Source organism: Paramisgurnus dabryanus, chromosome 12 (genome assembly GCF_030506205.2).
Source record: "Paramisgurnus dabryanus chromosome 12, PD_genome_1.1, whole genome shotgun sequence".
NCBI lineage: Eukaryota > Metazoa > Chordata > Actinopteri > Cypriniformes > Cobitidae > Paramisgurnus > Paramisgurnus dabryanus.
Window position 1 is genome coordinate 290,320 of NC_133348.1, and position 24,389 is coordinate 314,708.

General features: G+C 36.8%; 1 protein-coding gene across 1 annotated transcript in view; it reads left to right on the forward strand.

Annotated features, from left to right (window-relative positions):
- The first annotated feature begins 280 nt into the window (after positions 1 to 280).
- Positions 281 to 24,389, forward strand: part of vsnl1a (visinin-like 1a) — a 30,615-nt gene continuing 6,506 nt past the window's right edge. Inside the window, exons 1-2 of the mRNA XM_065268289.2 lie at positions 281 to 575; positions 5,938 to 6,104. Coding sequence (XP_065124361.1) covers positions 5,943 to 6,104 — 162 coding nt within the window. The 5' untranslated portion in view covers positions 281 to 575; positions 5,938 to 5,942. The remainder of the gene's footprint in view (positions 576 to 5,937; positions 6,105 to 24,389) is intronic.

The following is a 24,389-nucleotide window of genomic DNA, read 5'->3' on the forward strand; positions in this document are numbered from 1 at the left end:
ATAACAAGGGCACATTAAAATGTTTTCAGGCACTACGGGGTACTTCGTTTTTCATATGTCAGAATAAATAATGCAAGGAAAATATAAATAATAAAGGAAAAGTTATAGATGTTTAAGTATTGTGGAACTGATTATAGAGAAAAATACATTACAAAATGCATTATAGAAAAGATAGACAGACAGATAGATAATACATATAAAACAATAAAATAGACAGCGGAATAACTCGTATCCCACCGACTCGCTGATGTCATTGTGTCTATCACAGCTGCTGGGATAGTGCTCGGTCAAAACGTGAACGCGCAATTTACGCACACTCACCGAGGAGCTCACGGCACGCGCCACAGGCAGCGGAGCGCGAGAACACAAAGTGACGCTCAACTCTATTGTATCTCTATAGCGTCGCGTCACCTCGAGGGCTGCGCGTGGACCTTGTTCGCTGCGGTAATCGCTGCGTTTTTCCTGCGCGTCTCTCCTTTCACTCCAGAGAAAGCTCACCGCAGCTGTCAACAGCTCGCGTCGCGTTTACCTTTCACAGACGCCCGGTGCAGGATCCGTCAGACCGCCTTTAACCGGTAAGCAGACCTATGCTTACGATAAATATGCGTACAGGAATCAGAAAGCTTTAGAAAGTGATTGACAAGATTCATACCTGCAGCATTGCAATGCATTCATTATGACATGTGAGATGTGATGTGTATTGTGATATTTGAGAATGCATGGATTTCGTATCAGCTAAAAAAACACATGTGCATTGGGAAATCACTTTTTATTTTTATATAATAATAATAATAATAAGAAAAAGCTTTATGTTGTATCTGCATGCAATAATTTTCAACTGCCATCATGGGATGAAAAATATGATTTTATTTTTGTCCTGTTTATTATATTTCTTCAACAAATTGTTAGAGCATATTTAATATGTACGTGATTATTATATTGTTTATTGATTATATGACTTGCAGTCATTAAAAAAAAAATATTTGGTGACCAAGATGACAGTAGTAAAGTAAAAATGTGATGTCTCTATGTGAAATGAATTGACATTATTTGACAATGGCACCAGGTCGACATCTCTCAAATAGCTGCGTGGCGGGATGCGCACGCACACGTATGTATTTGTTTGTGCACATGTTTGCACCTTCAATGTGCATTCAATGTATTACAGTAAGATTAGAGCTATATACTACCGTGCTATTGCATTGTGAATTTGTTGCTTGACAGTTCATGGATCATGGATGCAGACCAACTTAGGTACTTGTAATGTAAAAGTGTATTGTGAAATTTTTGGCACATGCCTGTTTCATGCAACCCACACATCTTACACTCTCAAGGTCATCTTATAAATTAATGAAATAAACTAAATGTTCATTATATAATGTGCCTGTCTGAATAAGCTGCATGTGCTAAATCATTTGCTTGGATAAATTCACATGTGACATAATCTTTCAGGCTCATGTGGACATGAACACTGTTGTGATGAGTCGAGTCAGGGTTTAAAACGCCTCTTGATCCCAGGCTCAGTTTGCATAGTCATCATAACGCTTGTTAGTCAGCGGTCCTTACATGACAAGAACGCTTGTGCAACATAACACAGCATGTTTCTGTCGTACAAACCCTTGTGAAGAGCCCAATGCATATAAAATAAAATTTAAACGCACTGCTATTCAACATGCACATCAGTACAATCTATCTGCATTACAGCAGTGCGCGAAAAAAGCAAAATCATTTTAAGAGATCGATTTAACCTGCACTGTGTAGTCACAAGGGACAGAGCTTTCTCTCTGGTCTCCTGTTGCAACCGAAATAGCACTGATGGAGGCTAAAAGGAAAATGGAGTGGACTGTTGCTTTTTATGTGGACAGGTTCCTTTTATAGCCCGCAGTGACCGAATCTTTTAAGCAGAATGTATAGCACTATTTCATGTATTGTTCAGTATGTATGTACCACCAATATATATTTTTAAACATTGAATGATTCAACAGTGCTTTTTTATTAGTTTTACATTAAAGCTAGGCAAAGTGTCAACCACCCATGAGACAAATGCTTCTTCTTATACAAAACTGTTGTCTATATTGCTCTCAAAAATGATTTAACTGTATTTTCCTGCATTCGGGATTTCCGTAGGTATTTCAGAGCACTGTGCTGTTGTGTGGAAACATAAAAAGCCCTAACCGGTGGTCATGTAGACTTAAACAAGTTACTCCTTAGCGACTGCCAAAGCTGCTGATTTATGGCATCACTGCAGGGCTTCGAATAAGCGCTGCTCTGAATTTGACCAATAAGCAAATCGGTAAATCTGGGTTCCCCTGGAAATATAGTAAATCTGGAGACATGTGAAACAATGGCTTTTTACCAATCCTATTGAATCAGACCATTTGCAGTTTTGCTTTTGTGGCTTGACAGAAATCATGTAAATCTGTGAAACTGGGGGGCTCAGCTGGATAAAAATTCAATTACGGATGATGATGATCATTTAATTAGTTTGCTATCATAAATCAAATTGGCAAAGAGCAAGTCAGCTTTGTGTTATCACACAGCACACATTCATAGTCAGCTTTGGTGCTCTTATTGTTACAATTATTTTTGGCATTCTGAATCTGAATTTTCTTTGCTTTACTTTTCATGGGTGGATCACTCATAAAGAAAGGTATTCCCCAAAGACACAATGCAGTGCAGTTTGCAGATCAGTGACCTTTTATTCACTGCATGTTTTGTGTATTCTCACGATTCTCACGATTTAGGATTACACGAAGCGCTGCCTCGCAAAACGATTGTTGTGTGGGATGCAAGTACAAATCTCTATTTTTATGTATTTTTGTAAAAGATTTAAGATGCATGCCTTTTAATGCATTTTCTTAATACTTTTGTGTGGGAAACTACATTAGCAGTCATTATCATCAGTTTCTTGCTGCTCATCTGTCAGTCGCAGACAGAATGAATTGTATTGAACTATGAAGCACAATGTTCTTGCGTTTTTGTGCATGAAGGCTTTATGAATCTCACCACAATGAATTAACAACCGTAAAAAGATTTAAATGCAACAATTCATCTGCATGACTGCAGTTAGGGTTGCATAAAGCGTCTGCTTTTTCCATTGTGTTCATTAATTGAGATGTATGAACAAAGATGTAACAGAAGGATTGGCTTTTTTCTGTGTCAAAAAAAAAAAAAATGTAAATGTTCACTAAAGACCTTTTAGTGATTATGCTAATTGTGTTTGGTTTAATTAACTAATTGTCCTGACAGTTATGCACAGTTTGTGGAAGACGCCCATGTAGAGCTGTACGCTGTTCTTTTTAAGCAGATGTGGGAACAATCACTGCTTATACACAAAGGCACACAAATGTTAAAATAATGATGATAAGCTGAAATGGAGGATTTTATGTAGGGGTCCTTTCTTGGGCTCTGTGACGTATTTTTATTGACATAGTGTTTCACAGAACAAGCTTGAGGGGGTGTCTTATTTGCTCAGTGTTAAGACTAGGAATGCCTTGAAATTATTTCTGCAGGACATTGTTTATTCTGAGCTCATAGCTTTGTATTACAGATGAGGAATACTAAATACAGTAGAAGCATTTTCACTGGTAGTCTCCGATTTTTGGAGCCCCCGTGTTTATCACATTAAATACACCAAACATTTTGCTATTGATGTAATAAGTCATCATGGAATGGTGTAATCCTCAAAGACTCAATTATATTTATTAAACTACACAAATGACTTAGTTTAGCTGTGATATTAAATTATATTAATATTATTTTAACCTGCGGAAAAAAACATTACAGTCAGGCTATGTAATAGGATGATATGCACCAGTGGTTGCCAGTTTTATCAGTGGTTTCCAGTCCTATCCCTATATATCAGTGGCTACTAGTCTTAGACACCATACCCACAACCATAGGCTGCCTACAGCATACTTATTTGGAAATGCTTCAGCAGCTTCAAAGCCATCTTCTGATTGGCTGAATTATACAGGATTTCCGGGAGACGCCTGTGTTCTTTAACAATCCGCCTGGAAACAACACAAAGGCAGAAAGCATGTGAGGTTCAAGGCATAAAGTCTTTAAAAGACGTCACAAGAGTTTAGGTTGACGTAATTAGTGAAATCCAAAAGATAGATTTTTACGTGTTGTTGCACTCCGGTCTGTTATTGTGGAGACATTTCCTCGGCACAAAGCAAACATGATTGGTTGCCTAATGTGTCAGTCATATGGCCTCTTGGGCAGTCCTTGGCCATTTAAAGACCTTCAGCTATGCGAGACTAGTGGTCTACAGTCCTGTTCTTATAATGTTAGTGGTAATGTACAGTACTGTGCAAAAGTCTAAAGCCCGGGATACACTGCACGATTATTGGCTGTCCCAGACGAAAGATTGCCATCGTGAAACAATCGTCGCGATTTCTGTGATCGTGGCTCTTCATGTCGTACAATGAGAGATGTTCAAAGACGGCCGTTTTCCCGGTCTTGCGTCCAAAGATAGCCTACGATAGTTTTCTGACAGTGTCAAAAATTCGGCATGATCACCGCACAGTGTATTTGCTGGTACGACATGCGCACCGGTATTTGTTTACCACAAGTGCATGCTGGTGAAATTGCGCAACGTGTGAAAATTAGAAATTAGGATTTAATTTTATTTAGGTTTAAGAGATCCTTCAGTTTCCTGCTGTTGCCCAAGTGGAAGGGGAGTTTTCCCTAAAAACTTGACACATCAGTTTACATTTTTAGACAGTTTTAAAATACTACATACACAATTACTTGTATTTTCTGAATGTATTCTATTAAAGAAAGTGAGAAACAATTATATATGATCACTATAACATTGCAAAAACAAATCTTATTGTTGCATGGTGGCCTAAGACTTTTGCACAGTACTGTATATCTCTATATATCAGTTGTTCCAATCCTATCCCTATATATATCAGTGTTTCCCAATCCTGTCCCTATATATCTCAGTGCTTTACAGTCCTGATGGAAAATATCAGTGGTTTCCAATCTATTTCAGTGCTTCCAATCTTATTTCTATATATCAGTGCTTTACAGTCCTGCTTATATATCAGTGGTTTTCAGTCCTATATATCAGTGGTTTCCAATCCTATCTTTATATATCAGTGGTTTCCAATCCTATACCCCTATATATCAGTATTTGACACCAATTTTAATCTTTTTTTAACTGTTACAGAAAGGCTCTGCCAAACACTTTATTGATTATAATGGAGTTTAGTTGGTTTAGCTTCAAGATGTCACGGCATGCCACTAGTGTTTAGTGCAAGCAGGGGCAATGCTAAGGATTTTGGGCCCCATGAAAAGAATCTTGACAGGGCCCCCAACACACTGAGACTTTTTTCCCCCCTCTTAATCGTGGGCCCCGAAAATCTTCATTGTTTACCCCCCCTTTACAGCGCCCCTGAGTGCAAGCACTCTCTTCGTTCAGTTTTATTCTATTCTATTCTATTCTATTCTATTCTATTCTATTCTATTCTATTCTATTCTATTCTATTCTATTCTATTCTATAGCTTGCATACATCATATTTCATGATAATTCAAAATGAACATATACAGTATTTTTGTAGGGTTTAATTTTAAAGCCAATTATCACTGGTCCAACAACAACCAACTCCAATAAACACCAACAAACCTAAGCATCCTGAAGTCTTATTTACTTTGATCCAACAACTCCCAACAGGGGTTTTACACTGACCTTACCGACTCTGTGTTTCTTGGCTCAGTGCGAATTGGCCATTATATTATTAACCATTAAGCCCTGTAGCTCAGCTAGTAGAGCATGCTGCAAGTAACACGTCATGGGTTCAATACTCTTGGAGGTTATTGATACAGTGTATCCCTTGAATGTGGAAATGTAATGTACGTACTTGTCAAAAATGTTCCTTTTTAAGACAAAGTGAGATCATCGCAAATCTGATTTCTATGCCTTGCAGACACCATGGGGAAACAGAACAGCAAGCTGACCCCTGAGGTAATGGAGGACCTGGTGAAGAACACAGAGTTTAATGAACATGAACTTAAACAATGGTACAAAGGCTTCCTGAAAGATTGCCCCAGTGGCCGACTTAACCTGGATGAGTTCCAGCAGCTTTATGTCAAGGTAGGGTCCCTTGTCACATTATGATACACTTTTCTACTTGTACCGACTTTTTGTTGGTCTTATTCCAGACTGGCGAGGTCATTGAGGATTGCATCAGATGCACCGTGTGATTTACAAGCGACTGTGGAAAGACCCTGTGAGTCATTCATAGTCTGATGTATTACTGGCACAAAACTTGGTTCTGATCTCAGGGGCTGGATATTCATATGGAGGGATATTTTATGCCATAAAAGCAAACGGTGTTGACATGACTTGCTTTGGTTTAATCATTTGATTTTGTGGGGATGTATTGCATTTGCAATGTTGTCTATTGGGCAAAGAAAAGCAGATATGCCATATGTTTAAAGTACTATAAAACTACCATTAAGGCAGTTGAGTTTGCTTAACGGCCATATTGGTATCATCCCCGGCCAGCTGTTTCCAGTCACTCAAGTATAGCAGCTATCTTTGTGTATGTGAACAGTAAAGTAACGTAAAAGCCTAAATGGTAGAGCAGTGCATGAGCAGTTGAAATGTTGTGTGTTCGACTCCTATAGGAAACACACACATGCAGTAAGAAATAATTTGTAGCTTAAATTCACTCTACAGTCTCTTTTGATAAAACCACCTGGCAAATGTATAAATGTATGACATAATTTATGAAATATACATCAGTGCTGTTACTGTATACAGATGAGGGAGAGAGACAGTCTGAGAAAACAAATCATGTCATTACGCCACATCATTTCTACTAACACAATAACCACAGGCCTCGCACCTCTTCTTGGAAACCACAATGAGGGGTAGTGGTTTTCAGCAGAGAGATATGAATAAAATACTTTTATTAAAATCTGAAGGAGATATAGCCTAGTGCAGGAAATGGGAGACCTTGCATTAGCAGTTCCTGGAGGCTGAAAGGAACATTGTGCTTATAGTGCCAGGTGTTTTGTCTCTTAGGTACTTTTTCATTTATCATGCCATGAGGAAATTTTGACTAAGCATATCTATGGTTTAATACTTTTCTTTTAGTATTTAGCATGTGTGTTTTTTGTACCCTTCTTGCATATGCAGTTATTTATCATTAGTGGTTGTTGGCATAGCTAATTATTTGATAGCTGTCATTTGCTGATAACTATGCTGCTTACTGTAGCAAAATTTAGTTATTTCTGTTTTTTAATTTTTAAGTAAAACTACTATACCCATATGGCAAAAATAATATCTTTTCAAATATAATTATACATTTATTTCAAAATATACCAAAAATATATGAAGAGTTTGGTTCAAAACACAATAAATCCATTTGGACTAATTTCAGTAAAAACATGTTTTCTATACCAAGAAAGTGACAAGATGAAAACCACTATTTTCTGTTACAAACTTTCACATAGCATATTTAGGTTATAAAAACATAAAAAATTCAAATCCATAATTAGATTTTTAAAGATTTATTATAAAAACGGATGATTTTCCACAAAATGCAATAAATCCACGACAAGTATTTTTTTCAAAATGCTATAAATATATTGAATCAATATATAAATGTGCATTCATCTTTGCCATGTTATATTCTTTTATTTGACTATGGTACACACTGATTAAACATTAATGGCATTAATCAAAACATTTACTTTTTCATATTATTAACAGTGTCATTGCTGCAGCTATACATGGGACTTATAATATATAATATATGTACTATAATATATTTTGAAATGTGTTTTCACCAATATATTTTATGGCCATTTTTTTGTATATTTAAAAAAATATATTTAAAAAATAAATATATAAAAAATCAATTATATTTACACTACAAACTTGTAAACATACATTTCAAAAGATTAAAATTAAATATATTTTCAACTGCAAAAATATACTTATAATGTAATATTTTATACATTCTGATACATTTCAAACTTATACCGTATACATTTTTTTACAAACTTTTTATATTTTGGCCAGAATAAAATCTATTTTTGGACGTATAGGTTGCAAAATTATAAATGTATTTGTTGCCCCTAAAATACATTTTAAAATATATGTTAATATATGAAGGTTAAATTATATATATTTTCAAATATAAAAATATATTTTATTAAGCTTTACTTTCTACAAAATGTATTTAGCATATATTCAAAACATATTTTTGGCCAAAGAAATTTATTTCTGGCTGTATGGGTAGTAAAAGATTATAATGTGGCTTTAAATTATGACTTAAGCTTATTGCCTTACCCTTTATATTTACATTTTTCTGAGGCAATAATCTGGGCCCAGAAATAAGAAAGATTTGTGTGGGCAAAGCTTGGGAGGCTTCTGGCATCGTCTTTCTCTTTGTTTTTGTGGAAGCCGTGTTGGTTGCTAAATTTAGCATCTTTTAAATGATTCATGCATTTTCAATAATAGGTTGCCAGACAGGGGAAGAAATCAGACCTATGGAAATACTAACCTGTCTTTGAACTGGATTATACTAACCTGTCTTTGAATTTTGGATTGTTGCAGAGGAGCTTTACAAAATACATTTAAGAAAAAAACAATTATAGAAACAGGAAAAGAATTAAATATACATTGTTTTTTTGTTTGTTTGCTGATGGTAAAGAAAACATGCAGAGATTACGCTTACATGACAACAATCCAATATGTATATTTTCATTGATGCATTGGCAAACTCTTTTCTCCAAATTGACTTTGTATGTATTGTAAGAGTTTACTAATTTATATGAATTTATACGAAGTTAATTGTATGATTAATAGAAAAAACTATATTGAAACCCCACCCCGAACCCCAATGTCACAGGGGTGAAAGCAAAATCATATGAATATGGTCATACAAAATACATACAAATTAGCCACCTCGTAAAATAAATAAAAATTGCCATGATATTTACTTATAGTTCCTTCAAGGTAAAAAAATGTTATCAGTACGTGTTTTTCCTCGGAAAAATAAGTGGACATTTACTGATTAAAACCATCATTGTACCATTTTGCAGGTATTTGTAAACTACAAAATACCTCAGATACCTTTTTCTAACTATAACACTGTCGTACTAACAGCATGGTAAATTATTAACCTTGCGGCTCAGCGCTGTGCAACACCTCTGTGATTAACCTCCCAATAATCTCTAGATAGATGTTGGTAAATGGTGTTAGTAAAAGATTCTTTTGTCTGTTGGTGTTGAATGCTTCAATGTGGTTTCAGATGTTATTACTGTCACAGCGGTGATGAGGTTTGTGTAATGGACTTCCGGTTTGTGCTAAAATCAATCAGTTGTGTGGCTACTGGAAAGGGATGGGGGAGCTACAGCTATGGGTAATGGGGAGGCTTGTTAGCTTTACCAGTTCGACACCAGTATGTTACATCAACTCACCTGACAACTCAAAACCAGATCTGTTGTGTTTGGATCGAACATCACCCTATATCTGATCTTACGGCACATGAATGAAGAATGACAGGACAGGCTGTGGTTCGGGGATTTGGTGTGGCATAGACGATGATGTGGATAGACATCTTCTAGTCAAAACCTAGGTGCAATGGAAGCTCACTAAAGCTTTATTTAAGATTTAATGGATGAAAAGAGTGAAGGTTTTTATCACATGAATGAATTCATCAGTAATTGCATATGAAATTGAGTTCATGAATACTTTCTTACGCTCCACATGTGAGAAAACTGCCCTTAAAGTAATTTCATTAAGTCGTCTTGTCTTTTTTTGCCTTTAAATGCCCTTTAAAGTCACAGTCATAAATCATACACACACACATTGTCATGTATGACCCTATCTGTAAAATCCAGGTGATTAAAGTCTGATTCCAGTCATTGATTTCAATTTAATTTCAATCTTTGACATGGCCTTACTCAGTCAGTATTAAATATATCAAGGTTATATTTTCACAGAATGTCCTTTATGTAGGATGATTTTATGTAGAAAACAATAAATCACAATAAAATGACTTTAGCTGGGTTTTCACAGGCAGGGTCACAAATAATATACACAGTAATACATCACGCACACACACGCACGCACACACAGTTAGATATTATACCAACACACACAGGCAGTCAAACATTATACACACACATGGGCAGTCATACATTACACACACATTTGTTTCCCAGAACGTGATAATTACCAGGTACACACACACACACACACACACACACACATGGTTATATATTATGCACACATAAATAAAAACATAGTCTATGCACCTTCACTGCGCTTTCACCATCACAGCCAAAGTTTTCCAAATTTAATAAATGATCTCATGCACATTTATTTTCCCATGCTGAGCACGAAAAACATGTTTGGTCTGTCTGGATCTGCCTGTTTCCTCCAGGACATCATTCACTTTAGTTACTCTGTCTAAAGAGACAGAAAAATCAAGGCAGGCATCTGGATTTTTTTTGGTTTATGGCACATTTCTGACTTATATCTAATTAACTCTTTCGCCGCCAGCATTTTTTTTTAAAGTTGCCAGCCAGCGCCAGCGCTTTTCATTATTTTCACAAAAGTTTAATGCCTTCCAGAAAATGTTCTTCTTTAAATATATAAACATACAATATACCAAATGAAAAAATAGACCCTCTGTTTAAAAAAAAAAAAAAAAAAAACGTTTCATCCTACCTTCAGTAGTTCTTTTGTAATTCAGCTTTTGAATATGGGTAGGTTTCTGCAAAAACATCACATTTTGAGCAAAAAGCAGAGATAATTCAATTTTTGTGACGGACTTTTCATAGAGATCCCATTCAGAGCGATCTTTAAAACATACACGGACATGCAGCGCTTGCCATAGGGCAATACTTCCGGGTTTAAAAAGTTGCGGAAGGGGGCCACCTGGTGGATAATAGCGGTATTGCGGAAAGCCGGAAATACTCGTCATTGGCAGGGAAGCGTTTTCTCTTGATTGACGAGATATCTCGTCAATGGCGGCGAAAGAGTTAAAGGGGTCATATGATGTTGCTAAAAATTTATGAGATATCTCGTCAATGGCGGCGAAAGAGTAAAAAGGGTCATATGATGTTGCTAAAAACTTTTTTGTGTGTATTCGTTGTAATGTTATGTGTTTACGTGGTTCAAAAACACATTATTTTCCACATATTATTGTGGCTCCTTTATGCCCTGTCTTTCTGAAACGTGGCGATTTTTTGTCAAAAAAATAAAAGTGTTGTGTGCTCTGACCGGTGCTATCCAGTGCGGAAATGTTACACCCCTTACCATATTTGGAACATCAGCTCCCAAAGCAGAGCCTCTCCACGACATGGCAGGGGCGGCAACAATACTACAGCAAAAATAAAAGTTCTGCCTTCTTTCTTTGCGTATACATTTGGACGTTGATTTGCAAAACTTCCTACACAATGACTTAGATATGTGAGGCGTGTTTGAATGAGGCGTTTTAGCCTTCACTTTTAGAAAGAAAATCTCGTTGGGTTTGAGACTTTAATCTTTTTGACTTTCTGAATTTTCTATGCACAGCTTTTAACACTCCAAAGATAAAGGAAAACATGAAATCCCATCATATGGCCCCTTTAAATAAATCATGATAATTTTCCTATCTGCTTGTACTTAAAGGGGACATGTCACAGTCATTTTTTAAGATTTCAAAAAATCTATGGTGTCCCCAGAGCACATATGTGAAGTTTAAGCTAAAAACTACCATATAGATAATTTATTATAGCACGTTAAATTGCCACATTGTAGGTGTGTGCAAAAATGTGCCGTTTTGGGTGTGGCCTTTAAAATGCAAAATGAGCGGATGTAGTGCAAACACTGATTACAATTATGGTGGTTTGATGCAATTCAAACTCAATTGTGCTGTCAAATATTTTTTCTCTCTCTTTCTCTCTGCACTAAATGGCGGTGCTGTGGTTGAATAGTGCAGATAAAGGGGCAGTATTATTATAATAAGAGCTCCTTATGACATCATAAGGAGAGCCAAATTTCAATGACCTATTTTTTCATATGCTTGCAGAGAATGGTTTACCAAAACTAAGTTATTGGGTTGATCTTTTTTTTTACATTTTCTAGGTTGATCGAAGCACTGGGAACCCAATAATAGCACTTAAACATGGAAAAGGTCAGATTTTCATGCCATGGCCCCTTTAAATTGTCATCATGACTGAAACACTGACTAAAATAGAACAATAATCTGCAGTCAAGACTAAATGCAAAATATGATTTTTTTATCCTTTGGGTCATGCACATGCACTGATCCATGCAAACACTAAATGCACACTCCGCACACATTTTGTGGTGATGTTTGAAATGCGAACTGACCGACTGATTCAAGTTTTTCGCTCTAATAGACATCAGATTACATAACAGAGTAATCCATCCATAAGAATTCATCTGAATGACATAAACGATCGTGTGTAAGTACAGTCTGAGACCAGAGAAGGTGTCACTGGATGCTGCAATAAATGATGTGCATACTCAAGATTTATTGAAGTATCCATTTTGTTTAATGGTAGCTTTGTGGAGAAGATGGAGGACCTCTGTGTCACACAAGGTTGTCTTTGTGAAAGAGATAAATTGCCTTCCTGGATCAATAAGATGCCATCTTATTCCTCATACACAATTCTTGTAAGACGACCTACAGTATCAGAGATAATTAGTTATCTTATAATTGTTTCATTTTCTAATCTGTTTAGCATCATTGTTATTGCATTGCAGTTTAATAACAAGACGATAAGGAAAGATTATGGCTGTAGGAAGGGGGGTGTAGGGAAAGGGCACATGATATATCTGGAGAAGCACAGTGACTATGTCACTTTTACCTGCACTACACCATTGCTCAAAACAAACAGGTGTAACATATTTTACTCTTTGAAAGAAAATGGATTAGATTTTCCCATTAGTAGGAAAAACAAAGGAAGTCAATAGGTACCGTCAGCTGAATGAACGATAATATCAAGCAAGTGATTCTCACACACAGCTACCCTTGAAGGAACAGTTTCTGTACTCTCCATTAGTCTTAACATATGTGTTGGAGTGATGACCCCCTTGTGCCTCATGTGATGTCCTGTGACGCATTTAGGGTTGGCTGGATGTTTCTCTTGATTAGCTGACGTTCATTCGCTAGAGTAGTCTGGTGCTTCTCTTCCCAATGTCACCTCAAGGTCTCCCACCAGCAGAGTCCTGTGATTTATGGTCAGTCGGGACAAGTCATTTAGTTCCCGTTATTGATTAAAATATTAAATTATACTTAGTCATAGTTAATAGGCCAATGATATAAATAACATGCCAGTGTTAAATTATTAGGTGCGCCATTTTTTGTGGATGATACATTTATGCAACAATGAACTCTGTAGGACGTCTCACTTAAGCAAACACATCAGATTTTGTTACTCAAACCGCATGCAAGTGCACAGAAGACTTAATTGACTTGTTTATGTATAGGACCTTTGTGTGCATTTGTTTAAAGGGGACATTTCACAAGACTTTTTTAAGATGTAAAATACATTTTTGGTATCCCCAGAGTACGTATGTGAAGTTTAAGCTCAAAATACCATATAGATAATTTATTATAACCTGTTAAAATTGCCTCTTTGTAGGTGTGAGCAAACATTTTGGTTTTGGGTGTGTCCTTTTAAATGCAAATGAGCTGATCTCTGCACTAAATGGCAGTGCCGTGCTTGGATAGTGCAGATTAAGGGGCAGTATTATCCCCTTCTGACATCACAAGGGGAGCCAAATTTCAATAACCTATTTTTTTTCACATGCTTGCAGAGAATGGTTTACCAAAACTAAGTTACTGGATTATTCTTTTTATAACAGTTCTTTTTTATCCCCAATTATAGCACTTAAACATGGAAAAAGTCCGGTTTTCATGATATGTCCCCTTTAAGGAATAGTTCACCGAAAATTTTAAATGATGTCATCGTTTACTCTCATGTTGTTACAACCTGTATAAACTTGTTTGTTTTGATAAACAAAGAATGATCAGAAGCCCCATTGACTTTCAATCTTTTTTTACTGTGGATGTCAATGGGGCTTCTCATCTGTTTGGTTACAAACATTGCACAAAATATCTTTCTTTAGTGTTCATCAGAACAAAGACATTAATACAGGTTTGTAATAACACAAGGGTGAGTAAATGATGACCGAATTTTCAGTTTTAATTCACATTAATCTCTTTTTTTAGGAGCTCTGATACAAACTTTTTAACATATGTGTTAACACTTTAATTTTGACAGGTGTGTAACACATACTGTACCTGCAGTATTTATGCATATGGATACACACACTTCCCTATAAACACTTTCGAAATATGAATGAAAGGACAAATAGATGTTATACCATAAGCAATTGTGTTTAAATATTATCTAAGACAATCACAGTTAGCATGCATGTGCTTGATTCTTTTCTGAATTGTTAATGTTTACTAAAGCTGCATCGTTGGTGGCTTTTTACTCACAGTTGACTTACATAACAAAATCTGATTTTTTAAATTGCCTTGAAAAGAAATGCAGTTCTTAGAAACACCAGCAAATAAGCTAAGCTAAAGTCACTTTTTGTGATTTAACCACTATATAATGTAAAAAGCAGTATGTGAAAATGCAACCTCGATATCTTTAATATTGACTTAGTAAGTCCACGTCAAAGATTGAAATCAATGTGAAATCAAAGCTCCTAATCTCATAATCGACTATTATTTTTTACTGTATTTATTACAGTATTGGAGTTCAACCTTGATTGTGCATGTACATAAATGAGCATTTTGTTATTTCTATTTAGGAGTGAATAAGAATTGAATGCATAGAAATAAAACGTGTTTACATAATGGCATCGGGCTGTTGTAGTAATGGAGGGGTAAAGTTAGCCAGGCTCAATTATTTCATGGGCACATTGCCCATCTAATTCAATGAGTGTGCAGGGGGAGGTTGATTATATATGACCCATGTGTTTCAGAGAGGAAAGGGATGGCAGTTATATTTGCGGTGTTGACCCCTCTTCTCAGGACATTACTTTAACTTAGTCATTTTCCGTTTGAGACCTTATTATATGCCCATTAAAATGCATTGAGGTTAACAGACCTAATGGCTATTTGATATACAGTATCATACAAATGAGAGGAATGTATTAGGCTGATAGGCATGTTGTATACCTGCATACTGATATAGTATGCAAGAGATGTTTTATACTGATTGTAATGAAATATATTTTAGATTAATGATAAATTAGTTAACTAAAGGGTTAAGATGTTTTTGGTGTCTAAATCTGTTGCCGCAGAGCAGTCAATGGCTGGCCACTAAAAATATGTTTAATAGTGGTACATATCAAGCATACATCGAACATTACAGTCCAGCCACAGAAAAATCTAGATCGAACCACCGGACTAATCTGTATTATGACCCCACATAGCACTGCAAGTGCCATGCCGATACTAAACTACCCCAGAGACCCTTAAACGTGGCTTTGTGAACCAAGCTGACAACATTATTGACTGAGAAGAGAAAAAAAAAATGTCTGTGTCTCCTTCTACTTGGAACATCAGATCATTTGATAGGTTGTCCCCAGACAGATATGTAAGGATGTGCATTATGTCTCAGAAATTGCTAATTAGACATTTATTGCCATAACATGTCATCGATACTCAATCATTCCAAGGCTAATTAGACAGTGATTTGCAATTCAATAGGTGCACAGTTCATTTAAAAGAGCTTGAATTTGCTCTGCAGCTGTGCTATTACTCACAGAAAGGTTAGTCGAAGAAGTGCTTTTATTGATGTTGTCAGTGACAGCGAGAGTCTTTGCCGACAGTCTGTATGCACTTCAAAATGTAAGTTGTTGTCAATAATAATCAGAAAAAATCACAACATTTCTGATAATGAAGAATTTCAGAAATTTCAGAACGGTTAAAATAGATCCGATTCCTGTGAATACAGTCTGAGACAATAGTATCTCACTTCTGAGATATGGTGGACAGCGTACAATTCGTGAGGGCTGAAACTATGGTCATTCAGAACTGTCAGTTAGTGGGTGTGGGCAGGGTTTTATCAGTGTGATTTGACATTAACAAGAGAATCAAAGCTCAGTGGCGGCCAGTGACTTCTTTTTTCGAGGCCGCACGATGCGAAGTTCGGCACAACATGTATATATCCCGTCATGTGTGTGGTTGGTAATTTCAAAATATGTGTTCGGCGCGTTGGGTGAACCTATGTGCATCACGTGTCTTGTCAAAATAAGTGCCTGCTGCAGACGCGTCTAAAGGGTTTATGATAAAAGAGACGCTCGCGTTTGCCAGATACTCACATAATCTCATGTGTAATCAGAGTTTAGTGTTAAAGGTAGGGTAACACATTTAAAAAAAAAATGCTAACGGTAGCCGCCTAGCAATGAAATCCCGATCCCACCCTCAAGTCAAATCGCCATCCAAAGTCACGCCTCTTTCCAAACACATGAACACGCACAGATCAGACGGTCACATCTCATGTCTCATTCAGCAGTGAGAAAACTTTGCAGTACAAAGTGAATAACACTTACAAAATAACCAAACAACTGGTTTACATCCAAATTAGTTTAAGCACACGTTCGGTTGTGTAGACGTAGTAACTATATCGTTAAGCTAATCCGTAAACGAACACAAATTTCATAAGCAACACAATGTTTCATCAAAGTAGAATATCTGAATCCATCTCAGTACAAACATATCGCGTACCTACCTTACCAAAATAAACAGTGCAACGACCCTTTCAAACCCTTTGCCTCCTGCAGCTGTTTTCATCTCGTGGTAAAGCAGTAAATTTACCGATGTTAATTTGGGTTTTTGCTCTTGCTGATCCAGGCAGTTTTTGCTGTAAAAGATGTATAAAAGATGTCTTTCATTGTGTGCCTCCTGTGTAGGTTGTGAATTCAGCAGAAAAGTTTGATGTTCTCAATGTTTACAGACAGGAGATGAGCGCACGTGAACGCGCCGATGACGTATGGTGTCTGCGTGGACTCGCTGCGCGGTGGGAATTCAAATTACGCTTACGTATGAGGGACAAAAATGGAAACGTCCGTTCGGACCGAAATCTATGATTTGTTGAAAATTTTTTGGTCCTACGCCTTTCACAGATGACATAAATTTCTACAAATACATTTAAACAACTTAACACAGTGATTGCTATCAGGATGTGAGGAGACTTTTAACCAGCATAACAAAAAATGTTTCAGGATCAAATCTGTTACCCTACCTTTAAGGGAGTGTCTTGCGTGTATTTTGTGAACTTAAGCGTCTCTTTTATCAAAAACGGTTTTGATGCGTGTGCAGCAGGCACTTATTTTGACAAAACATGTGAATCACATGGTTAACATGACGCAACAAACACATATTTTGAATTTGCGCCCCTCGGAAGAGCAGTCACGAGCCGCCACTGTCAAAACTACATGTCTAATGAAACTGCTTTCGTTTAACAGAGATTGAAAAGGGGGAGTAAAGGTCATTTCTGGAAAATTACATCACAGTGTTTAAATGGTACTTTAGTTGTGATGTGTGAATGGTAGTGATACCAATACAAATTGAGACCCTGTTGAATGTTTGAACAGTAGTCATGATTTACTACAAAAGCTAGTTTTGCAGTTTTACTGAAATTTATAAGGTCTCCTGGTTAACAAAGCAAAAGCTTGACCGGTAGGTCAGAATAGGTACAAAACAAAAATAGCCAAAAGTTGCAAACAATTCATTGAAAGCAGTAAAACAACAGTAACCATTAAACAACTCAAACCAAGGATGCTATAATGCTGCCATTGGTTAACATAATCTATATTACAGTCATAGTGATGACTGACATCACCCTAATGTAAAAGCTACAGTAGTACAGATGGTGCTCTTTTATTGCTGAATACGCAGAAAACTTCTTCATTAGCTTTTGTCATTTTCACTGCAGGAAAATGACATCAAGGCAATGTGACATTCACCTTTTGAATGCTTGCCTTGGCCTATCCAAGTAAGTAACTTGTGTCTGTTGTGGATAGGTTGTATAAATTATAGCACATTGTTTATTCATGATTCAGCTGCTTGCAGAGAAGCACTTTGCTTTGAAGGAAGAAGAAAGCTTTTTGAAATGTTCTTATGTCAAAGAGAGGGAGAATCAGTGATGTGTAAGTCATTTGTTGGGTTGTGAGGTATGGCATTATATTATTATGTGACCCAGTGTATATTGCTAAAATAAGCTAGATTCTATATTTTATTACTTCCAAACTTGTAAACAATTCCTCTTTAGATCGATCATTATTTTGCTCTCCCGTTTAAAACTGCACAGAAAGTACATGGCACACCTTTAAGAAACCATACAGGGTATTAGAAAAGATGAACCATCAGCTGAATTTGATAAATTAGACAAAATGTATTGATCACAACACCTTTGCCAGCATCCTGAAAACGAGACAGTATAGATGTCTGACAGTGTTGACCACTATGCAGCACAGTTAGGTGTTTGTGGATGTGAGTTATGTGGCAGTCTTCCAAAACAGTCATTACTATCAACCTATTATCAGTGTTCAAGTCAATAGTGCTGTAGAAGGCAGCACACTGAATCTATAACAGCTGTCTATCCTCACATTGGAGGTGTACTATATACACTCTTAAAAAGGGCTATAAAGGGTTCCTTACTGCGATGTGATCCATTTTTGGTTTCCCAAAGAACAATTCATACAAATTTTCTTAAAATAACCATTGCTTTCTTACCTTTTAATAACCCTTTTTCCACAATAAAAGAAACTGTTATGTGTAATGACAGCTCGATTGGTGATGTTAGCTACATCCATTTTATCGACGTTCTCTATTGGAATTTTAAAGTGCCACTTAGATGGATTTTGTAAAATAACCCTTATTGCAGGTTGTAATGTAGCTGTCCATCAATGTAAACGGTCTGCAAAGTCTTTTATCTGAAAGTGTATGATAAATGAAGAAATTGTCTACCAAAAGAAGTCGTCGTTTTAGACAAATGTAAAAAATGCGTGGAAAACAAGGCCTCGCCACTTTTCATCCTTTTTTCCAAAGTGATTTCGACACGGAATTCTGAAAAGTTTAAGAATTTTCAATGCAAATGAGGCACCAAAGCATCTGGAAAAAAGGGCGTGTCGCACTGCTTGTGCATCGCAACTGCGTCACTCTTGATTTCTTTTAACATATAAAATAATGTATTTGCATGCGCAAAAGACTTGAAATGTGAACAGCCCTTTAACGAATCCTCTGTAATACTAATGTTTAGAATTTTAGACACGGATCTACGGATCTGAATCTTTAAAATGTTTCAGCATCTTTGAGAAATTAGTTGATATATAAATTAGTGCCGGGAAAAGATTAATCGCGATTAATCGCATACAAAATAAAAGTGCTTTTTGCATAATATATGAGTGTGTGCTGTGTGTAATTATTATGTATATATAAACACACACACATTCATGTACGTATTAAAGAAACATTTACATGTGTACATATATTTATTTATATTTTTATATATTCTATATTATATATAAATTTAAATAAAGTAAATTAAAAAATCTGAAATGAATATGTGTATGTGGTTAAATATACATAATAATTACACTCAGTACACACACACATTTTATGCCAAAAAAAAAAATCACTTTTATTTTGAATGCGATTAATCGCGATTAATCTTTTCCCAGCACTAATAAAAATGTATATTTTGAGAATATTACAGCGTTTGTTGATCTTGCATGCATTTAAACCTGTTGTAGGTACTCCAAAACAATATTAGGCAACTTTAAAATACCATATGATGGGCGCTTTAAGAAAAGCATCTTGATACTCGATGAAGAATTCATGGAGATCTCCTGAGCCTTAAACCTCTGAGCAATAACTTCATCCTTTGGAAAGATTATTTATTCTAACGACAATCTCTTCATTCCATGTTGCAGATGCATAATCCTACATGTACAGGCATTTGATTAACCTTCGTTCAGAAAAATGTTAAAGGAAAAGTGTTTGGTGGCTTCTAATTCATCCCTTGGATCCTAATGAATGTACGGGGCTAACACATTTATGACGCGCTGTACAAAGATTAAGTGCAAGCATTTAATAAAGATAGGTATGTATTAATTTTTCTAAGTTGAGGTAAAAACATAGTAAAATATTGAAAAACGGTGGTGTTTTCCTTTAAAAGGTCCAGGTATTCTGCCATACCTTCTGGCTTGACTCTGGCATTGTCGAATGGCCTGCATTAAGAGCAGTTTGGAGGGGTGTAGACTGGCGCAGAGGTTCAGAGATTTGGCACAGGGAGTGGCATCAGCTTGTCTTCAGATTGCACAGGCTTTTAAAGACTCACTTTGCAGCTGGATTTTCTCTGCAGGGCTTTTGGCTGATCTTGCAGTTTGCCTATTACTCTAACTGTACATTTGTCATTTACCAGCTGTCTCTCTCACCTTCTATTTCTCACTCATTTACATTTATTCATTAATAATATACTTTATCTGAAGTGACTTATAGTACATTCATGCGCCATAGGGGGATCCTGAAGCATTTCGGAGTAAAATTGCCTTGCTCAGTGATGCAATGGTATTATCTTATGAATAGCCTCCTATGAGATGCAAACCTGTAATCCCTTTTTACCAGCCTACTCCTTTATCCAAAACACTACAGCCCTTTTCTCATTCAAGCCTATTGACTGTAATGTTTTACTCGCAGGTGTTAGATGGTTTAGATGAAAGCTTCTGTTAAAGGCGCCATGAATAAACTTTTTTATTAACACAGTCAGAAGAGGCATGGGCATCGGAAGCAAACATTTACTGGAGAAGATGGCATTGTCTTGTATTCTGGTGCCATGCGTTTAAAGCCTAAAAGCTTTGCTTATCTTGTTGTGTTGCGGGAGGCCAGTTGGCAAAAGTAGTGAAAACACGAAATTGAGTTTCATTTATATGGACTCTAAATGAGCCAAGTGGAATAAATTTGAGGAAGCAGCAGCGTGGGAGTCAGGGCTGTAACTAAAATGCGGAGTGGAGTTTAATTTCTTAGGGCATTTTTCAGGTGGAATGGAGTTGCCTGATGGCGCTGTGGCAAGTATACAGACAGTGGGTGCAATATCATTGGTTTTAAAAGGTGAGTGGGTTTTGTCCCACCCACATAAAATTGTTCCAGTACCCATGAGTAGGGGCGAAAATGCAAATAAGCTGACATTGAACTGTTCCATATTCCCTTGAATATAGCAACTTACTATTTGTCTCTTTTAGATGCTCATCAGAAACAACCGAAACTCAGGCAGCATTTGCATGTGTTAGCAAGTCCCCTGACAGATCTCACAGTATGCCAAGATCTGTTTCTGTCTTCAGATGTGCTTGGATCCATCCAAATGAAAGTGAAAATATATTAATATAAAGAAAGAATCACAGATCGCATCTCATAGCCATCCCTACATGGTTATTTTTAAAATCACTCTGGTTTTACATAACAAAATAAGTGCATTTTGCACTGAAACGGGGCACAGCAGTACCCAGATCTTCATGCCTTGCACTTTGTTTGTTTTTCTTTCTCTCCTCTACTTTTGTGAAGGGCAAGGCCATATGGAGCAGAAGGCCCAGCCCCATGAGAGAATCATTTTGCATGTGTGCAGGGTACATCACAGTGTGCATTACTTCCTATCTCAGCTCCTTCCTTCTTTTGTGCCAGTCTGGAAGGGCTTATGACGGTGCCAGTGTTATCCCAGAGAGTTTCTGGAGTTTGACAGTACACAAACTTAGATATTTTATGTGTGTTGCATCCTCATTGAGCGGTGCTGTGTTTGATCTCTTAATTTTGTTTGAATTTGTGCTGTTTTGGTTCTGATTAGATCTGAGGACCCTTGCAAACCCAACTGGAGGGTTTTGGACGTTCTGCAGTTGTTGCCTTTGATTTAATCTCCATAGTTTGTTAAAGGGATAGTTCGGCCAAAAATGATAACCCATGATTTACTCACCCCCAAGCTGTCCGAGTTGCATATGTCCATCGTTTATCAGATAAACACATTTTCGGTTATTTTAGAAATGTTTTAGATCTTTCAGTTGATTAAATGTAATGTTGCGGGGTCCACCCATAGTCCACGACCTTCAAGTCCAAAAAAAGTGCATCCATCCTTCACAAATTAAATCCAAACGGCTCCAGGATGATAAACAAAGGTCTTCTGAGGGTAATCCGCGCAGTGTTGTTGTAGAAATATCCATATTTAAAACTTTATTAACAAAAATAAATACCTTCCGGTAGCGCCGCCATCTTAGTCGCGTCCACATTCAGAATGAGAGCTTACGCAGCCTACGGAGGCTACTCTGCTGCTGCTCTGTGCCCCCGCCCTCCGAATTTGTCATACGTCACTAAGAAAAGTGCGTACACTACGCTAATACTCTCTCCTGAATACAGAGGAGTCTAAGATGGCGGCGCTACCGGAAGAAGACCTTTGTTTATCATCCTGGAGCCGTTTGGATTTAATTTGTGAAGGATGGACACACTTTTTTTGGACTTGAAGGTCGTGGACTATGGGTGGACCCCGTAACATTACATTTAATCAACTGAAAGATCTAAAACATTTTCTAAAATATCCGAAAATGTGTTTGTCTGAAAAACGATGGACATATGCAACTCGGACAGCTTGGGGGTGAGTAAATCATGGATTTAATATTATTTTTGGCCGAACCATCCCTTTAAGGATTGTATGATTCCTAATTTAGTAAAAGTATGTTAAAGTAGAAGAAAGAAAGATGCATACTAGTTTTTTATGTCCTCAAGTATAAAAATAAAAAAGCGACCTCTATTATTATTAACTATCAACCTTTGGTTTTTAAGTGGTTGGGCTGTTGTGCAGATCATATATAAAACATTTACATTGAACTTTAGTGCACTTTTATAAATAAAGGATGAAGTTATAACCATAGACTGTAAAAAATGGACGTAGTGTCCGTGACATCATGCATAGGTTTGTGAAGAGCTTTTTTTGAGGCTAATTGTAGGCGATGCCTGTCGTCGCCATCTTTGCTGCGCATCTTGCGGATAACCAAAAATGGGAAAAGAGGCGGGACATAGATGAAGCTGAGGTGGCTGGTTGCTGAAACCACGCTCGTCTAGCTCGACTCACCCATCACTCAAGTGGTCACGCCCTTAATTATGCAGAACTTTAAGGCTTAATATAATTTAAACAAATGATTTACTAAAAACATTCATCCCCCTCACAGTTGTCATGAATGGCAAGATTAGTTATACAGACCAAAATCACTTTTTGTACCAGGCTGTACACATTATTTTCTGTTGTAAAGTTGGGCATTTTAACATGGGGGTCTATGGGATTGACTCCCTTTTGGAGCCAGTCTCTAGCGGCCAGTCGATGAATTGCAGTTTAAATCATTTTGTGTTAGCTTCATCAGAGATGAAGGTTGCCCCTTGGTTATAACCAAAAAGCTTTTACAGTCTTTTGTCAAATACTATTTTAGGTAACTTGCATGTGCAAATTAAAGGCACCTATACGATCTATAGTACCAGCTTCCACAAAAACCTCCATTAAAGCATTTTATATTATAGCCATAGTAAATGGAGTACTATAAGACATTAAACTCCAGTGCATCCATTTGTAACCCTTCTGACAAACACACACACACACACACACACACACACACACACACACACACACACACACACACACACACACACACACACACACACACACACACACACACACACACACACACACACACACACACACACACACACACACACACATTCTGGTTTCCATGTTTTATGGGGACATTCCATAGACGTAATGCATTTTATACAGTACAAACTGTATATTCTATTCCCCTTACCTACCCCATTCCCTAACCCCAACCATCACAAAAACCTTTCTTGTACCTTAGATTTTCAATAAACATCATCTTGTTTGATTTATAAGCTTGTTTCCTCATGGGGACATCAAAATGTCCCCACAAGGTCACAAAAACACTGGTATTCCTATCTTTGTGGGGACAATTGGTCCCCACAACGTGATAATTACCAGGTACACACACACACACACACACACGCACGCACGCGCACGCACGCACGCACACACACACACACACACACACACAAATACACACAAAATATGCTAATTTAATTTCTCATTCATTGTGCATGGCATCTGCTTTGAAATTATAATGAACTTTTTTTCATTCTAACATTAGACTTTTGTGATTTTTTTAGTTTAGCAGCCAGATAACTGTATCCTCATAAATGTTAGGTAATGTATATTAAAAATGTTTATACCATACATACTATTTCCCTCTATTGGCTAGACAATAGGATTCATGATATATTGGTGCTATAAGTCCTCATATCTCTGCAGCTTGACGCCAATATGAAAACACTTTATC